Consider the following 20,041-nt stretch of genomic DNA (forward strand, 5'->3'; position numbering starts at 1 on the left):
CACTGGGTTCAGTCACAGTGTTCTCCAAAAAACCCAGACAGGCATTTACAGCTCTTTCCGCTGATGACTCCTGACTGCTGAGACCACACAGAGAAGCCTGCACCCCCACCCCCCACCTGTCCACAGGAGCCCCGAGGAGCCGGGCGCCCCCGGGAGACACAGGGACCCCTCAGCAGAACGAATCTGCGTGTTGAAGCTGGGAGGCAGCTGCGGGCTCCCTCACCATCCCAGCCTTTCTCCCCCTGGCTCAGGACCCCTGTCAGTTCTCTGCACCTCTCACAGACGCAGCCCAGCCCTGACCCCCGGCCAGGCAGCTGCCCGCCTCTGCCCTGGGGCACGAGTACCGCCAGCCCACAGCCCTGGGTTCGAGGAGTGGGCAAATCCACACAGCTCAGCTCCACGATGGCCCTGAGGTGGCTGAGGGTCCAAGGCCACATGGGCCCCACGGCCCAGGGCAGGAGACCCTTAATGGAAGCGCTCCTTCTCTCCCTTCCTCCCCAGCTCCTGCCGCCCCACCCCAGCCCGCTGTTGTCAGCTGCCTCCTTGACTCTGAGTCGACCTCCACGGGAAAGGCTCCCAGACCACCTGGCCAAGCAAGTGAGCATGTCCTCTGTCCTCAGGGCCTCACCCTGCAAAGGCCTGATGAGGGAAGGACAGGCAGCACCGTGAGCATCCCTGGTCACAGGCTGTTTCCTGACACCCGCCCATTCTTAGCCATTTCCCAGCCAAACACCTGCACTGAATCTGAGCTCCAAGGAAAGGGGTTTGCTCTGGTCGGATGCTGAAAAGTGCGGGGCCACCGGTGTCCTCTCTTGGTGCGAAACGTCAAGCTTAAGCGACTCTCCTCACTTCTGATGGAAAGGAAATCAAAGGCTACAAAGAGAGGTGGACAGCTGACGCCCTGACTCTGAATCAAGGAAGCAAATGACTGGCTGATTAAATGATGGAACCCACTCTGAGGTAAATTCCTGTTTTAAAAATAAACCAATTTCAGATTTAATAACGGACTGAATCAACTTAAAAACCCTCCAGCGTGTGTACAGAGAGAGAACCGGCCCTCCCAAGGTTTTCCTTGAAGGCCTGGGACTCTCCCCACCACCCTCAGGCTGCTGCCCATCCTCTGAGGAAAGTGCCCGGTGACGGTGATGGACGGACGGACGGGCCGGCGATGATGGCGAAGCATTTCATCGGCACGTCTAGAACCTTGTAAGACTATCATTAAAAACCTAAACTTTATCATATTTCCGTGCCCTGCTCTTTCTGATATAATGGCCTGAGCACATCAATAACAAGCCCGTCTGGAAGGTCGGCAGCGTGAGGCACTGTCACAGCCTGAGGCAATTGCCTGAGTGCCAGGCCTGCGGCCTCCGGCTCTCACTTTTAATTTCAATAGAGTGCCATTTGGATCAGGAGAAAAAAAGAGTTGTTTTAAAATTAATTACCTTGTCAGGAGCTATTATGATTAAAAAGTAGGCCCACATCAATATCGTGTGCCTAATTCAAAAAGGGAATTACAAGAACAGCCATAAAAATCAATTTTTTGGGCCTTGAAAACAGAGTGTCTTTCTGTTTTGACAGGTGATTTCATTATGTGACAAACTGCGGTGACACTTGCTGCATCACAGAGGCCTGCCTGGCGAGGAAGGGCCCGGGGACACCGTGCCCCAAGCTGCAGGTTACAGACCTCCAGTGACCGAGACTGTCCCGAGAGGGGTCATCGCACGTTCAGAAACTGCTGCATTTCCAGGTGGTTGCCCACGGGACTTCTTACCCCCCAAAAACTGCTGTGGCTGGGACAGCGACGTGGCCAGGAGACGTCAGTCATCCCCTCTGTGACTCCAACACATCAGAATTGTTCCTTTCTCATTTTTAACCACCAAACGCCGTGGAGTTCATATAGAATTAGAAATCGACTAACATCAGTGTTTGGTTTTCAGATCTGGTAGAGACCACATTCTCTTCCAACAATTTTAAATAGCGAGAGCATCCACGGTCAGAATTAGAAAAACTAGAATATTTTAAATTCCTTAAAAGTTTCCTTTAAAACTTTAAGTTTTAAACTTAAAACATCCAACTGAATGGTGTATGAAACACACAGTTAAGCTGCTTTAAGTAAACTGACCAATTTGCTTTCCCCTTCCTACAAATGGACGGGCTGCTTTCGTGCTGGGCGCAGCTGCGCGGGCTCTGGCCTGGAGGGCCGGCAGCCACCACACAGGTGGTCAGGCGTCTGAGCCCGACGCCAGCCAGCACAAGGGAGCCTGTTCTGAGATGGCTTGTCCCAGACACACCTGAGGCAGAGACGGTGGGGGAGGACTACGGGCCAAGGCAAAAGGGAAAATCTGTTGACAGAACCTGAGCCAGTGTCAGGGTTAGCACAAAGCATCCAAATGTCCCTTTGGGGACCCCCTGGGCGTCAGGTAAAGTCCCCACAACCAATGAGCCCCAGGGGCCTCAGTGACCAGCCTGCTGACCTGCAGGCAGTGTGCCCTTGGCAAATGATACCTAAGGCCCCAGCACACAGCACCCGCTGTGCCCACAGCCACACCCAGTCCCCAGTCACGGGTGCCACGCAAACCTTCCACCTCTCTCTCGAGAGTGGCTTGGAGAGGTGGCAGTGCCTGCGGCCACAGCCTCAGTGGGCAGAGCACGGAGAACAGGCGGGAAGTTCTCGTCGGGGGCATGTAGTACAAAATCCACTCTCCTGCAGGCATCTCTGAGAGGCCACTTCCTGTCCTGGTCACTGGAGGCCTGAGGCCCCAATGCAGATGTTGGAGCCCTAACCCCTCGTGACCATGCTGGAGCTGGGCCTCCAAGGAGGACGTCACAGTGAGATGGCTCACAGGGTGGGGCCCTGATCTGACAGAACCAGTGCCTTGTTACAAGGCAGCAGAGCTCTCTCCGCCATGTGGGGACACATGGGAACACAGCACGAGGCCCTGTCTGCAAGCAGGAGGCAGGCCCTCAGCGCCCGACCTGCTGCCCCCTGGCTCCAGGGTCTTGGACCTCCAGCCCCAGAGCCCTGAGCAGTGACTGCACTGTTTCAGCCACCAGGTTGTGCTCGTTTGTATGGCAGCCTGAGGGGACTGGGACAGACTCACGCCTGTCAGGGCTGCTTCCTGGCTCTGGCCTGGGCCTCAGTTTCCCCATCTGTGCACTGCAATGGGCTCCAGCTCACATGGCTGCTTCTTGAGGTGGAGGAGGCAGGGGCTGGGGGGTGGGTGTCAGGCCCAGGCAGCACGTTGGTACTTCTCAGTAGATCAACCTTCTAACACGCACGGCCCATCAGGCACGGTTCGGGCACCCAGCCTGCTGGGTTTCGTCAGTAGTTGTCAATCTCCATTCTCTAGAGAGCATCATAATAAAAAATATGCTTTGTCCACACTGAGAACCACACCTGAACTCGCTGGTGCCACCACAAGCCCCACAGCCAGCACAGAAGACCTCAGCGTCCTCAGCTGCTTCGCTCCTCACGTGTGTGGCGCAAAATCAGGAGGTGGACCCTCAGATACAAAACTGCGCTCAAGCCCACTGGTTCTGGGGAAACGCTCCCCAGGCTGGTGTGTGCATGAGTAACAGCCGGCTTGAGGACACACTGTGCCCAGTCACGGCAGGGCAGCCGAAGCACCGTCCCCATGTCGCCCCGGATGCCAGCAAAACCCCCAGAACAAGACGTTGGGTGAGCACGGAGGGACGCAGCGAGGGGCGCTGAGCAAGCGCAGGCCACGCCGGGAACGCCTGCTGAGCAGCTGCTCAGCCCTAATGACACTCGAGACGCTGCAGGATGCCGGTCAAGCTGCTTGTGCTGCGTACGACGTGGAAATGTGGACCGTGCAAACGTGCAACAGGCCCGCGCACGGCAGCAGTACAGAAATGCGTGTGACGAAAGGGCACGCGTGCACAGAATGACAGGCACTGAGCACCAGGAGTGTGGGGAAGGGGCAGGGCCGGGCTCAGGACGCAGGACCTGTGCGGGTGACGTCCACGTTTGTTTTCTTAACAAGAGGACACACGAGCAAACACAGGGAAACGTAAGGTAACAGCTGAGGGGGCCACGACTATAGCCACCTACACTTTTCTGGACGTGAATCTGTTTTCAATGAAATACAATAAAGGATATTACACATGTCATCAATCACCTGACAGTAAGGGACAATAAGCTCAGTTTGTTGGGACTGCAATAGGCTTCACGCGTCCTAACGGGAACAATCTTGCCTGGTGCCCTGAAAATGCGGCAGGGAGGCCACGAGCCCTCAGGCTGAGGGGGCAGAGGTGGCCGGGCTCTGGCCCGTTGGCCTGGACTCCGTGCCCTTCTAGCTGGGCTCCAATCAGACATGACAGCGGCCACCCAGGCTTCCAGGCCAAAGGACACGAGGACGTGTCCACAGCCAGCAAAGACATGGCATGCTGCCCCCTCCGTGGCAGCCGGAGCCGGGAGTCAGGATATGGGGACAGTGGGTGGCTGGCCAGTCAAGCACCCCAGATCTGCAGTGGTGAGTGTCCTTTGCCTGGAGACCGGCGGCCTTTCTTTGGCTCACAGAACAGCGAGGCAAGTTCTGGGAACGGCTGAAAGAGACACATTCAGCCTGGAGGGCTTTTGAGCAGCTGACAGCTGACTGATGACCGCCCTGCGGTGACAAAGGGAGCCGTGGGCGGCCGCGTCACATCGCCTCTCCCTGGGAAACTGACCGCCCCGAATTGTCCCCAGCAACATTATTTTTCTGGCCATCATCCCCTTTGAACGCCCCAAATGAGCATGAAACAACTCTTTTGACCGGACATAAAAGTTAAATGTCCCAATGCTGATCAGATTAACTTCAGCCGTGGTGACAATGGACTGTATTTGTGAGAAAATAATGGGGGGACAAAGGGGCGCTTTATGCCAAGATTTCACAGTGGTAATGTAAAAATGTTTCTGTTGAACTAGGCCAGGCCACCTCTCAAAGGGGGGACAGAGAGCCCTGTCACTTGTGGAAAAAAAATCTCATTTCACGGCCGAGAGCTCCAGGATTTCAGGAAGTTGCAGCGGTTGGAGCCTCAGGAAGGACAGTGCGAACTAAGGTCTCTGCTTCGGGTTTAATCCCCAAAATGCTCCCCAAAGAGCTTAACTGTGTGTCTGGGAGACAGACGGGCCTGTCCCCACGACAGGCGTTCAGCCCCAGGGGCCCTCTGCACGCGAGCCCCTCCCGAGCCCAGCGGCTCTGCTCGCTTCCAAGTGTCTTCACTCACTGGGGGTTTGTCTTCTTTTTGAAACATTCATAACAAGACTAAAAGCAAAAGTCCACAAATTGCAGGAAAAACATAAAAGTTACTCTGCGATAACCCCTGAGGGGCCCCTGGCTGCACCTGCTGACACTGAGAACCATGTGCTCTGGGGTCTCACAGCGGAATCCGTGCCAGTGGCCGGGGGCTGTGGCCTCGGGCTCCCAGGATGGCTCGGCCCAGGGGCTCGGGGCTGTCACAGCTGTCGCTTCCGGGAGGTTAAACTCTCCTGAAGTTCCCACACGTGAGACAGTGTTTGTCTCTCCATCCTCCAGACACGCCTTTTACTTTGCAGTATCCTTAGGTTTACAGAAAACTTGCGGACATTGTACCAGGCACCTCTCAGTTTGAACGTGGGGCTCCCACAGCAGCTCTTAGGGATGGGCCTGAGGCTGACGTGCCACCTGTCCCAGGTCTGATGCCACACGCTGGTGGAACCGAGGGCCCTGGGAGCTTTCTGCAGAGATTAGGCCAGAAAAGGCGGGCTCTCTTCCCAGGAGCCTCCTGGCTGTCTCGCTGCGTCCACGGCCTGCAGACAATGCACCCAGCGGTTCCCAAAGCGTGAATGGGGCACTGTTGGTGGCAGCGTCCATTCAAAGGGCCAGCGTGGCATTGTCTTCCCAAGCGGCAGAGCAGAATGCAGTCTGCTGGTGGCTGCCAAAAGGTTAGCAGCCCCATGAAAGGGCGGCCGGTGTTCACGCTCCTACAGAAACGCCCTTTGTGCAGTGCAGAGGCCGGGCTCCCCACAGGAGGGGCTCCTGGGAACGCATAGCTGCAGGATGGTGCCACACCCCACTGACAACCTGACCACCATCACCGAGACAGATGTTCACAAACCTGTGTCAGGCCCGGGCTCCGTGGGAGGTCCCAGGGAGACCCTGCAGCCCACACAGAACCCGGCAGGTCCCAAGTAAGGTCCTTGTTCCCTGGCCCCAAGCTCACTGTGCCAGGGGTGGTGGCTCTGCCCGAAATCACCCAGCCTGGCGGCTCTCGGGGAGGACAGCCACGGCTGCGGCGAGGCAGCCCCTCCCAGAAGGGCTGCCCTGGGCATTAACTGGGTGTCATCACTGTATCATCCTTCTCCTATTGGCATTATTATTAGATGTAACCACACACACCACCCTCTCTACCACCCCTAAATTGAGACACTGTCCCACGCCAGACGCCGTGAGGGCAGTGTCCCCGAGTGAACCTGCCGAGGCCAGCACTGGCATTTCTGGTTCCCTTGGGCCTCAGAACAGACAGGTGACATGACCCTGTGTGCTGGAGTCACTCCAGAGCCAGCTGGGTGAGAACAGGCAACAAAGGACTCAAGCACAAGCAGGCCAAAGGATGAGGCTCCCAGGACAGGGTGGTAGAAGCCCCCGTCACGGGCCGTCATGGGCCACATGCTGGGACCCAGCACACACGGGTCCCTGGGTGCTGAGGGCCCCAGCTCAGCAGGCAGGCGGAGAGCTCAGGCTGGGCTCAGGTCTGCTCTGCCCTTCGCCACCTCAGGGGTCGTGAGGCTCCCGCACAGCCCCGGGCTGAGTACGTCCGGGGTTGAGGCCGGCCCTCGGGGTGCGGGAGCAATGGCAGTGGCAATGGCAGTGGCAGCCACACCCTGTGCCCTACACTCGGTTCCTCTGTGTGGGCCTGGCAGGCGGCGGCAGGAATGCAGGTGCTGGGTCAGGGCACGGGCCTCGATCTCAGGGCCTCCGGAGGTGAACTGGTGTCACTGTCTCACGCCAAGCCCGCTGGCTGGGGGGAGGCCCAGGGGCGGCTGGCGGCAGGAGGGAGGGGTAGAGAGGTGAGGGGCACCCTAAAGAGGCTGGCTGGTGACGCGGGGCCAGGGAGTAGGGCATTTACTTGGACACACAACCTGGTGTCCTTGCGCAGGAGCAGGGGACACGCTGGGGTCCTGGGAAAATCTGAAATTGCTGGGCAGAAATGGGAAGATGGCTGTCCCAAGCCCACGTGGATGGCTACCGTCACCCAGGCCACGGGACGCTGAGAGAGGACCTGCTTGAGACCTGAGCAGATGACAGACTTGGGCTCTGGGCTCAGCTCCAGCAAGAGGCCCATCTTCAAAACAAGAAGGACCCTGGTCCCCAGACCAAAGCTGCCCTATCAATCAGGTGCCGGCTCACCTTTCTTTCCATGGGGTCACCTCTCTGACCCCATGAAAGGTCACAGGAGACTGCCACCGACAGATGGAGGTTCCCATGGGGTCCAGGATGAGAAGGTCCTGGAAACCAGCAGTGTGAGGGGAGCAAGGAGTGGACGGTGACAAGGGGACGAGCAGACGGCCGAGAGCCCTGCGTTGAAGACACCTGGGCTGCTCCCTGCCCTCGCCAAAGGCCCAGACCACCCCACAGCCATGCCAGGTGCTGCCCACGGTTGGTGGGGCCCCAGGGACACATGGATCCGAGCCCATGGCCGAGATGTAAATGCCAGATTCTGAGACGCTACAGCTGACACCTGTGTGCTGCCGTCGCTCCAGACATGTTTTCTTATCAAGCCCCCAATTGGAGCTGCAGCCACTCACCTCGGTCCACCCAGGGGGACGGCTGGAGCCTTGGGATGGGATCGCGATTTGTGCCATAGCGAGTTTCATAGTTTGGGAAAATAGAAAAAGACACAGAGGAGGAGCGTCTGAAAGACAAGCCCCACCTCCTGGGCGGGGCGGGGCCACCAGCACCTACCGGTCAAGCACGTAGGCGAGGGCCTTGTGCCGGATGCCCGCGTACACCGAGGGGCTGGTCTCCCAGGCGACCAAATTGGAGGCGTCATGGAAAAGGTGGATGTTCACCAAGTCAAAGGCGCTGCGGACACAGAGAAAGGAGACTAGGTGACAAAGGGCAGAGCCGAGGGATGTGGGGCCGGCCTGGCCAGGGGCGCCAAGCTCCCGCCCCCCTCAGCAGCTCCAGGCTGACCCAGGGCACGTCCACCCGCTCAGAGGGGGACACACGAGACCTGGGGTGTTATCTTTAAACATGTTTGTAAGTGTACTTAGCTTCTCTGGCTGAAAAGGAAAAAGACTTAGACACAATCACAGAAACTTTCCTCAAGCTGCCAGCCAAGCCAGGAGGGGCCAGAGGGGGAAGGGGGTACGGGGATGGGGAAGAGGAGGGGGGAGGGGGAGGGAAAGAGAGGGAACGAGCCAGCAGAGGTGGCTCAGGGCTGGTGCCCCTACCCCCAAATCCCCCAGGCTGGAGTCCCCGGCTGATGCTGGCAACCCAAGGGGGGCACTCCAAGTTTAGGTGGGGTGCAGGCTCCATAGCCGGCCGCCGGCCCCTGGTGGTGTCCCAAGGCCAGCGCCCAGCAGTGCTTGTTCCACGGTGCTGCCGGGCTCCAGTGGGGTCCCCACCCTGTGCCTGGGCAAGTGCGTCAACAGCACAAGGACAGGCCTTTCCCCAGGCCCAGTTAAAGCGACACACACCCCACCCCTCGAACAGCACACACCTCAGCGTGCAGGGGACGCAGGTCACCTTTGAAGGTTCCCATCACACACAGAGGTGGGGCAGGCACCATGAGAGCTACGGGCCTGCAGGAAGGCTGCCCGAGGCTGGCCCGGTGCAAGTGGGGCTCTGCTCCACGCGTGCCCAAAGGCCCCGCAGGACAGGCGACCAGAACACTTTCATGCACCTGAACGTGGCTGCGGTAGGACCCCGAGCGAGGGGCTGCCCGGAGAGCCGCGGTGCTGGGACTCTCGCGCCCACCGGGGAGGCGGTGGGCCCTGGGCCTGTGAGCGCCTGGACGCTGTACTCACAGGGACGGGGAGACAATACTCTGTGTCACATGGTGTCACCGAGAACAAAAAGGGTCACAGAGCAGGGAAGGGGGTTTCAGGTCAGCACAGCCTTTGATGGGACGTTGGACACACATCACTTGTGCAAAACACAAAAGGGAAAGGTGTGAGTGAATACGTCTGAAGCGCAGACAGCACAATAAACATACCAGTCTGCGACGCTCCATCTCGTCCGAACGAAGCCTTTTCTTGACCATTTGCACTGAAAAGCAAACAAGTACACAGGTAAGTGGCTTGAAAGAGGAAGGACAGACACACACTGCCTCCCTCACAGTGACCTCAGGCCTGCAGTCAGGAGGCAATGGTCATCCCTCAGCTGCAGGCCTCTGCCCAGAGCTTGGTGCCACTCGTGGTGCAGGCCAAGCTGGTGGGCACAGGCTGGCACGCGCCACGCTCAGCATACGGAGAAAAGGTCCAAACATGCACGGCCACCACTGTCTCTTCAGCCCCTTCCCCAGACTCCAGAGAAGCTTCCAGGAAGCCACTATGGGCTGGACACAAGCGAGGGGCCCTCCGGGCAGAAGTGAGGACACCCTGGCCAGGCACAGGGGACAGCTGGCAGAAGAACATCCTGCACAGCTGGCGAGCGACAGAAGCCCATGACCAAAAGGACGGGTGTGTGGCTGCAGGAAGGCCCCTTCCGAGAACCCATCCACTGGTGGCACCAGAGGAGGGCATCCAACCTGAGACACCCAGAATTTATTTCTGCTACATTTCTCCTATCTCCCCGAATGACCTTTGTTCCAGAAGCTTGGAGAAAGGTGACTTGTTCCCCATACTCCTCTTATTGGTTTGTGACGTGAGAGGACCAGAGCAGGGGGTGTCGGGCGGGACCCACACTGAGACCCTCCACAGCTGCTGGCAACCGCGGCTCAGACACCCACTGGGCTGGCGCCTGCCTCACACAGTGCAGGGACCATCTCGTCCATTCGTGCCCAGGCCGAGATGATGGAAACGCCGGTGTCACAATGGCCAGTACAGGAGCCACTGGCCCCTGGGACCACCGAGCACTGGAAGTGTATGACAGAAGAGCCCAATGTTGCCGTTTTACCTTTATTAATTTTAATTTAAATAGCCACACTGAGCAGGGTAGTGTCAGAGCCCAAGCAGTTTGGGGAGGAGGGTAACCGCCCAGCACCCCTGGCAACCCCCAGGAGACCGTGAGGGACCTCGCTGGATCCCCAGGTCACGTTTCGGCAAACCTGAGGGAGCTGGATGAAAAGGTCTGGTTCCCCTGGGCAGGGTGTCGTGTGTTTTGTTCCCTCTGGTGCTGCATGTGGGGACGGGACACGGGGTGACATGGGCCCTGGGTCAGGCAGGGGTGGGAGGCGAGGCCAGGTGTCACGTGGGCCGGCACACAGGGACGGCGGTCACCACACGAGAACCCACCTAAGCGCTGACGACGTGTGCTCCCTACAGGCAAGAAGCGCCCATAGGAGCGGACGGGACGACTCGAGGAGGGGCTGCCCTGGACCCCACACCCCCTCAGCTCCCAGCCCATTTGGTGTTTTACTTCCCTAACAACAAACTCCACAGGCGGTGTCTGCACATGGGGTCCTGTTTCTCCCATCAGCCCTCGCAGCCGTTTGTCCCAGAGCACCCTCGTCAAGGTCACCTTGAAGGTCAGCACCAACCCCAATGGTGGTCTTTCTTGGCTGTATTCCAGGCGAATGTCTTACGTTGCCGCTGCGTCACCAAGTGACCCTGGTTTGGACCTGTATCTGCAGTGACGGCGCCAGGTGCGGAGCGCAGTGTCACATGCCTGGTGGGGAGCAGCCTGGGCTGCGGGGTCTGGCGGGCCCCGCGCTGACGCACACAAACGCATCCCCACTCATCAGCACACGGGGGGTGTCAGCACCAGGAAACTGAGGCGCGGAGGTTAGGAACTGGGCTCAAGGGCACAGAGCAGGCAAGTGGGGCGGCCAGACTCCAGATGCAAGGTCGCTGGTGCTCTCAGGCACCCACCCGGGCGTAGGCTGCAGCGGGAGCCAGACTGGTTGCGGGGTGGGACGGATCCACGCTACCCTGCAAAGGCCCACCGCCCCTATCGCCAGAGCAGAACGCAGGGACATCGTCCCGGGACAGAAGGACAGCCACCTCGCTCGGTAGGGAGAGCGGTCTGACATGCACCTACTGTCTGCCAGGCCTGCCCCTGGTCCCTCCTACAGAGCCAGCAATTTATCTTCCGTCAGGCCCCTGCTTCCTGTGTGAATCCCTGCACAGCCGAGGGACTCCCCTCCCCTCCAAGTGACCCTGACAGGCTGTTCCCAAGCACTGCCAACCTCTGTCCCCTCCCGCCCCCCGGGGGAGCCCTGTACCCCAGCTTGGGCAGCTGCTCCCTCCCGCCCCCCGACTCTGGACCTAACTCTGGAATGCGGGGACACCTCAAGGCCGCCATCCAGGCTCCTTCACCTGGCACCGCCTGAGGCACTCCTACATTTGAGAGGGGCCCTGAAGCCCCCTCCCCTCCACAGTGCCCACCAATATGACCCCTTCCTTTGGCCACTGGAGGAGGGGTCTGTACTACCCCTGTGTCAAAAAGTAGGGCTTGCAGGACTCAGCTGTGGCCCCTTCCAGCCTGACAGGCTCCTGGGCGGGCAGGCTGTGAAGGACGCACAGACGTTTCTGGGTCACGGTCTCTGCAGTGGGAGCAGAGTGAGCAGGTGCAGGTGGGCAGGGCCCTGGCTGATCTGCTCCCACCCAATGTCTACATGCTACGCTTTCAGGTCACCAGCTACCTCCTGAGACTGTTGAGGACGCCGGGCGATGGTGGACGGGGCTGGCAGGGGCTGGGGTGGCCGCTCTGGCTCTCCGAGAGGTTATCACCATGAAATGAAAGCCACGTCACGCTTGGGGGTGGGGGGCTGCCACATCGCTCACCCACAATATGAAGTCTCTGCTCAGACCCCTGTTAATAGGATTCCTTTAGGCAGCAGATGGATTGGGAATCCAGGCGGTTTCATCTACTAAAAGACGGCATAAATCAGCTCGGAGAAAGGGGCTGCGCAGAGCCTACCGGCGCACAGCCGCCCACGAAGGCCACCCTGCAGCATTACTGAGATGAATTCATCTTTCACACGAGGCGGGGGTGCCCGTGATGCATGGGAACGGCCAGCTCCTCCGCACGGGCGAGAGGAAGGGACGGCACGGCCTGATCGACTGCACCACTCACTCTGCGTTTTAAAAATGGTCTCCCATTACCTGGAGTGCTGCTCCCAGAGGCGGCATCTGAAATTCATGCCAGCCAAGAGCAGCCGTAAATCAGCAGAGAAAGTTTTGTTAGTTTTCTGCGCACTGGGCTGTAATTATCTAGAATAGCTTCCACGATGGTAATTACACTTACGTTATCCTTAAGTGATGGCAATAAAAGAAGAAGATCCGTCTGAAACTAATTCCCACCCCAATGTGCATTCAAATAAAGCTCAAGGACTGGCCCCAGGCACCGGCCTCGCGGACGTGGCGCCCAGTGCCCCTGCCGACCCCGAAGGTGAAGATGCTTTGCAGAGTTCAGCAACCTGGAAAATGCCCTGCGGTACACAGGACATAGAGGTGTTGCTGAGTTCACACGAGATCCCCTTCAGTCCCTCACCAGGACAGAGGGACGCCTCGGTCCCCTCCCAGGATGGAGGGACAGCTTGGCTCACATCTAGAAGCACTGTGACTTCACTTGCAGAGCCTCGCATCATAAGACCACATGGACCGACACTGAGACTATTCCTAATGTGGCAGCATCTCGTCGATGGGAGTGAAGAGGGCCACCCAACAAGGCCACTGCCCGGGTATGATGGTCACCTCATCCCAGCAACATGCTGCTCTCTGGTCCACAGATGGGTCCACCTAGCGACACCCCAAGGTCCATTCCTTCCAGAGATGAGCTTTCCCTATGGCCTGTGGATGTGGCAGTGCGGTCACGCTGGGGCCAGGTCTGCTAAGTGTGGCGACCCAGGGAAAGGAGGTGGGCCCTCGCTGTCTGTCACCAAGGCCGAGGGCCGTGCCCCAGCCCCAGCAGGGTGTCTGCCCTCCCAGGGGGGTGGCCATGGAGGTGGGACTCCAAGCTGAGGCCCTCAGCCCGAGCCCCGGGCCTCCTTGCCCTACGCCACCTGGCACTGGAGGGAAAAGAGCGGCCACCCCGACATGCGGGACCTGGGGACCGAGTCCCAGCAGAACCTGAGCGCCTGGGGCGGGCCAGGAGCCTATCCAGACAGGGAGCCCACGTAGGGAAAGGTGCTGGGAGCTGTGAGGTGCTGGCAGGGTCAGGAGCGCCGGAGGCTGGCGGCCCAAGGGGCCCGCTGTGGTGCCTCCTCCACGGGGACCGGCCCACACGGCACGCAGTCCCTCTGTCGGCTGAAGGACACACGGCCTTCACAGAAGCCTGTTCTCCAGGGAGCATCACCGCTCACAGCCCACAGACGCTGGCAGCCTCCAGTGACCTCATCTCTGAGGACAAACGTGCAGTGAGAGGACTGAAATTCTGGGGTCACCAACATGCGACAAGAGGACAGGGGGCCCCAAGGGGGGCCATGCGCATTCCTGGGGCGACGAGGCCACATGCTGGGATCCATCACAAGTGGGGGCCTCAGGGTGCACCTCACCCTCGGGGAGGCTGTGTCAGCAAGGGCCACAGGCCGGAGAAGGGCGTGCCTGGGGGTTAAGCCTGTGGGCGTCCCAGGCACACAGGAGGGAGGGGGGCTAGGGAGAGCGGAGAGCTCACCTCCAAGGGCCAGGACACCTCTTCAGTCTGGGGCCAGCACACCTGGCAGGTCCTCACTCCCTTGGCTCAGCATTGGCAACAGTTCAAAAGTTTAAAGTGGCAATTAAAGGAGAAATTCCAAACAAGATACTGAACTGCTGGGGGGGGGTGGTGTGGTCTCAGATCCCCCCCACCAGCCTGAATCGTCACCATGCAGGCCCTGTGTCCAGCACTACCCACCTGCCATCCAGGGGTCACAGCCAGCCCTGGCCACCCCCACGGCCACCCCCAGTCGCCCTCGCCTTCCTTCCCAGGTGCAGGGCCCCTCCTGGTGCCTGTGGCCCTTGCTGACACCTCTGGTGGCCCTCAGCCAGCCGCAGGTGGGGGTCAGTGCCCCTCCTGGGCTGGGACTGGACCCTAGGATGAGAAGGGAAGAGCTAGGACGAGCCCAGGTTGCCAGCGCAGCCAAACATGGCCAGTGGTGCCAGTGACGGAAACAGAGAGGGGCCTGGGGGCTTCTCACCTAGTGAGTGTTGGGCCAGGAGCCGAGGAGAGCCAGGACCCTGGATACTGCCGAGGGCAGCTGGGCCCCTCAGAGCCTCTTCTTGGCCAGCTCATGGCTGTCCCCCAACCACCCCAGGGGACCTGTTTAAGCTTGTTCTCCTTTGGCTGTGAAGGTGGCGGGTCCGGGAAGTGGCCGAGACCCCTCCCTTTGCTGCTGTGGCCCCCGGTCACTCTCAGGCGAGGATCCAGCCAGTGTGAGCCGGGGTGGGGACAGGGCCCGGGAGCTCAGCCATAACTAGACTCGGAAACCGACTTCTCGACGCTCATGCCTGCAAGGGAACTGGCCCCATTCTCCGACAGGAGCCACCGTGGCCAACGTTCAGGGAGGAGCACCAGGCCTTAGATGAGCTGTACTCCTGGGAGGTTGAGGGTGGAAGCTTCCAGAGCTTTCCGGTGTGTCTTCCTCCAACCTCATGAGCAGCTGGGCAGCGGAGAGCCACAGGCGGTTAGGATGGGAGGCCAACCCGACCCCGAGTCTTTGGCTCGGGACAATGGCTGAGGAAGCGGTGCTCAGCGTGACGAGAGTGCCCGTCCTTCACGGAGGCGCCACTGTCCCTTCCCCCGGGCTTGGCGGTAACGCAAGTCAGTCAAGTGTGACCTTGCTAAAGCCAGCTCCGAGCCTGGCGGTCATCTGCTGAGTGTGCCCATCACGGGAGGCAGGTACCCCAGTCTTCTATTTCACCACCTAAGTGCTTCAGTGTCACTGTCACATCTGCCCATGCTTTATAGGATGATAGAGGACAGGGTGACCAACTCTGGGTGGCTGTGTTTACTAAATAATACCAGAATGAAAAATTGTGTGTGCAGTGTAATGGCTGCCTAAAAACAATAAAACTATACAAAAACACATTACAACCCAAAGGAAACACATGATCTTTGCTGATGGTGTCCGAGTGCTGGGTGGTAAACAGCCCCACCCTTTCCCTAATTCCTGAACTCTGTGAGGAGCAGCCACCACCATGGGGACACAGGGGCAGCACCCAAGCTCCGGCTCTCAGTTGGGCCTCTCGCTGGCCGCACCTCCCCCCCCCACAGGCTTCATCTGTGAACCAGCCAGAGGGCCCATCGCACACTCAGGGGACAGGAAGACGCCCCCTGGGGCGCGCCCCCGCACGCGGTAGCTGTGTGGGCCACGTGGCATCACTGGCCAGATCTACCCGCTCACACCGAGGTTTGCCTGGATGCCCCAGAGCACCCCAGGCCCAAAGGGAACTGATGATTACGTTCCGACACCTTTGGGGACGGTTCCTTTGCCTGAAAATAATAGAAAATTTACCGATTGATGTAACGATAAACATGGCACATTCAGCCCTGACCTAAGACGACCCAGACCCAGACGAACGCACGCAGGTTTTAGAACCTCTTGGAAAGAGAACACGAGCATGACAGCCCGAAGTGGCCCCTACATGAATGTAAGATTTCACGTCCTGAACCTCACTTCTGCCGTGAGCACCCTGAAAAGGAACCGCACGGTGAGGAACGGGCCGGCGGCCGTGACCCACCTCGGGGAAGTAGTCCTGCGGGAACTTCTCCTTCTCCAGCATGGGCGTGCTCTCCAGCGTGTCCGAGTAGATCTCTTTGCCAGTGACCTTTTTATACTTCTTAGCTGGAAAAGAGCAGGGAATCACGTGAATCACATCATCACGATGCCCCACCCAACAGCCGAGCGCCACACGCAGCCCTGTGGGGCCCAGGCAGGCCAGCTGCTCCTGGGGACCCCCGGGGCTGGCACACTGCCGCCCGCCTGGAATGTGACACTCCACTTCATTATCCCCTAAGAGCTCCCGGCAGGTGGATTTACGGGGGCTAATTGGCATCCTCCGTTAAAACGTGAGTACATGTAAGACGGCTGTGGAATTACCATGTGCTCACACCTTAATACGAATTTATTTAATAACATTGATTTCCTCCGTGCATCCAGCCAGCATCACTCATGTCCAAGGACAAGGACCTTTTATGCGAGACGGAGACAGAGGGGCACTCCCCAGGTACCTGCCTGTCATCTCACCGGATGTGGCTCGTGTGCTCCAGAACCGGCTGGGCTGCCTCCCTGTCACCGGGCTGCCCCCCTGCACACAGGGTTGCTCTGGTTCTCTAACACCTGGGCCCGGGACTGATCCTTCCCTCACACGGAATCCCCACGCCATGGTGGGGTCTGGTGAACAAAGGTACAAGTCTATTTCTCAAACCTGTGGGGGGCCCAGGTCAGTGGGGGGCTGCCAGCCTCCCCACAAGATGCCACATAGGGAGCTCGGGCAACATGTGGGCCTGCCTAAACGAACACAGGGAGACCCCAGCCAAGACGGCCACTGGACCTGTTCCCACCAGCTGCCAGCCTCATATCTCATGTCCCTCTGTTCCTGGGCCACCAATGCCTGAGCCAGGGTGATGTTAGGAAATACTTGGGGACCAATAAATGACTAACTGTGCTGTCAGAGGGGGTCATGCTCTGTGTTCCACAAGCAGGTCGAATCTGTAGTTTCTGGAGGGCCATCCACCCCAGGGACCCACAGGCATGAGGCGGGGATGCACTTGTCTTGGGACAGGATGCGGGGCCCCTCCACTGTGAGTTGGGTAAGGAGCAAACCCCAGGCACAAGCAAAGCACTAGGGGTGGGGACTTGGAGAGGCTGAGTGTGGAGCCCCAGGCGGTGATCTGGACGAGAATTTTAGCGACTTAGGGAACGCGGAACAGAGCACGTGAAATGGAGCTCTTCCTGGGATAGAGCTGTGGGCACGCTGTACCCACTGTTTTCTGCTCTTGTTCCCAAACACGGAGATGATGCACTGAGATGACCTCACTGCGTCTGGTTCTGAAGCTGGTCCCCTGAGGTCCCCTTACCAACCACCGTCACCTCTGAAGGCCCATCAAAGGAAGATGGACCAATCGGCTGGGAGGCGGGAGCCTCAGGGTCGGGGCCACAGGTTTCTGTAAGTAAACGAGTGACCCCCCATGTGGCTGATTCCATTTGTAACACCATTTGTGACTGGAAACAGCACAGAAGCGTGTCTGATCACAAGAAGCTTCTACCGCGACCACCCACCACCTCTGCAGGACAGAACCTATCAAATGTCACCCACACGGCCAGCGTCACACTGGGGGAAGGTGGACGAGGGCCTGCACAGGCACGGCACGCTGTCTCCATGAGGCAGGCCGATGACATCACACAGCAGCGGGGACAAAGGCCCTGAGGAGGACAGGTGTCCCACGGGCACCGCGGCGCTTCTCGCGGGCTTCAGCTTGCAGTGTCGGCTCACCATCCACCTCACCCCAGTCCCTTCCATGGCTCCGACCTCTTGGAGCACGGAGACGATGGGCACGGGACACAGACATGGAACATGAGATGGGACACGGGACACAGATAAGGACACAGGACATGGTTTGGACCTCTGGGTGCACAAGGCTGGGGACAGTGTCATCCTGGGAGAAGGCACAGAGCCCCACAGCACGAGGCAAACACCATTACTGAGCATGGCCACAGGGAGAGGCCTGAGTGACATTGACAGAGGAGCCAGGCCAGCCGGGAAGGAGCAGGGGGACGCTTCACACACAGGGGAGCCCCTGCCAGAGCGAGGGGGCAGGGCCTGTCTAGAGGGCTGAGCACGGGGAGCAGGAGGAGGAAGGGGAGCCCCGGGCCCACGAGGTGACCTCCGCTCCTCCCAGGTGGTCACCTCGTCCTGTACTGGAAGGTGCTCGATCACACTGAGCTGCTGCCATCACCACTGGGAGGGGTGGCCTGAGGGGCTCTCAGACCTGCTGACCCCTGGGTGGGGAGCCGGTGGCACCACTCACACTGTCCCTCACCGATGAGGGCGGTGTGCCCATCTCCACGCTGCCCCCCCAAGGGCCCTCAGCCAACAGCCAGGGCTCAGCGTCAGCCTCACCCAGGCCTGAGGATGAAGAACATTCTTCCTAAGAGTCTGTTCAGGTGCCGGGTTCCTCATGGCCAAGGCTGACACACCACAGTAGGTACAGGAGCCCGTTCGTGAGCTGCAGTGTGGTGGGCGACCCCAGACAGACACCCTGGGCAGACGCCCAGGACAGACACCCCCCAGGCGGACGTCCCCAGGACGGACACCCACAGGATGGACACCACAGGACAGACGTCCCCAGCACAGATGCCCCAGGACAGACGCCCCCAGGATGAATGCCCACTGGACAGACACCCACAGGACAGGCACCCCTGGGACAGGTGGCCCCAGCCCTCAACGGACTGGGTGTGTGACAGACCAGCAGTGCATTCACCTGGGACAGCCATGCTGCACTGCTGCACAGCAGTATTTTGTGTAAATGCAGAATGGAGTGGGGACTGCAGGAAGGCAATTTTGCTCAAGATAAAAACCTGTGTCACCTTTGAGGAAAGAGAAAGATCGGGGGAGGTGTGGGGGTGGGAGAAGCCTTCGTCCTCTGTTAAAAAAAAATAGACTTTATTTTTAGAGCAGTTTTTTTTAAAAAACAGTATTCTTTTTTTTTTTTTTTTAAAGATTTTTTTATTGGGGAAGGGGAATAGGACTTTATTGGGGAACAGTGTGTACTTCCAGGCCTTTTTTCCAAGTCAAGTTGTTGTCCTTTCAGTCTTAGTTGTGGAGGGCGCAGCTCAGCTCCAGGTCCAGTTGCCGTTTCTAGTTGCAGAGGGCACAGCCCACCATCCCTTGCAGGAGTCGAGGAATCGAACTGGCAACCTTGTGGTTGAGAGGATGTGCTCCAACCAACTGAGCCATCTGGGAGCTCAGCTCAAGGTGCCGAGTTCAATCTTACTTAGTTGCAGGGGGCGGAGCCCACCATCCCCTGCGGGACTTGAGGAATTAAACTGGCAACCTTGTGGTTGAGAGACCACTGGACCATGTGGGAATCGAACTGGCAGCCTTGGGAGTTAGGAGCAGGGAGCTCTAACCGCCTGAGCAACTGGACCGGCCCTTAGAGCAGTTTTATGATTACAAAAAATAAGCCTTTTATTTCATTTTCTTGTCTTACTGCATTTGCCAAGATTTCCACTACGATGTTAGACACATGAGAGTGGACAGCTTCTCCTTATCACTGATCTGGGGGAAAAGCATCTGCTTTCTCACTGCTAAGTCTTACGTATTTGTAGCTTTTTGCATCAAGTTGAGGATGTTCTCTATTACTTGTTTGCTGAGAGTTTCTATCATGAGCGGGTGTTGGATTTTGTCAGACGCTTTTTCTACCTATTGATGTGATCACGTGATTCTTCTTCTTTAGCCTGATAGAAAGATCCAGGAAGTTTCCCTCTGCTTCTGTCTTCTGGAAGAGATTGGAGAGAATTGGTATCATTTCCTCCTTAAATGTTTGGTACAATTTACCATTGAAACCATCTGGGCTTGATGTTTTCTTTTTTAGAAGGTTTCTAATTATTGATTCAATTTCCTTAATAGGTAAATGACTATTCAGACAATTTAGTTCTCCTTGGATGAGTTTTGGTAGACTGTATCTTTGAAGGAATTGGTCCAAGTTATCAAATTTATAGGCACAGATTTGTTCATAATACACCTTTAATATCCCTTTAAGGTCCAAAGGATCAGTGGTGATGGCTCCTCTTTCATTTCTAATATTATTAGTAATTTGTCTTCTTTTTTTCTTGGTTAGCTTGGCTAAAGCTTTATCAATTTTATCGATCTTTTCAAGAACCAACTTCTGGTTTTGTTAATTTTCTCCATTGAGCTTCTCTTTTCAATTTCATTGATTTATACTTCAGTTTTTGTTTCTTTTCTCATGCT

At 58.0% G+C, this 20,041-nt stretch overlaps 1 protein-coding gene across 2 annotated transcripts in view; it reads right to left on the reverse strand.

The window, feature by feature from the left end:
• The window catches only part of INPP5A (inositol polyphosphate-5-phosphatase A), a 163,029-nt gene that overhangs the window by 39,808 nt on the left and 103,180 nt on the right, over positions 1 to 20,041 (reverse strand). For both annotated transcript variants that reach the window (XM_033130170.1, XM_033130172.1), the window contains exons 6-8: positions 15,809 to 15,912; positions 9,202 to 9,254; positions 7,947 to 8,066 (exon numbers count right to left, since the gene is read on the reverse strand). In XM_033130170.1, the coding sequence (XP_032986061.1) occupies positions 7,947 to 8,066; positions 9,202 to 9,254; positions 15,809 to 15,912 (277 nt within the window). The remainder of the gene's footprint in view (positions 1 to 7,946; positions 8,067 to 9,201; positions 9,255 to 15,808; positions 15,913 to 20,041) is intronic.

This window comes from Rhinolophus ferrumequinum, chromosome 16 (assembly GCF_004115265.2).
Source record: "Rhinolophus ferrumequinum isolate MPI-CBG mRhiFer1 chromosome 16, mRhiFer1_v1.p, whole genome shotgun sequence".
Classification (NCBI taxonomy): domain Eukaryota; kingdom Metazoa; phylum Chordata; class Mammalia; order Chiroptera; family Rhinolophidae; genus Rhinolophus; species Rhinolophus ferrumequinum.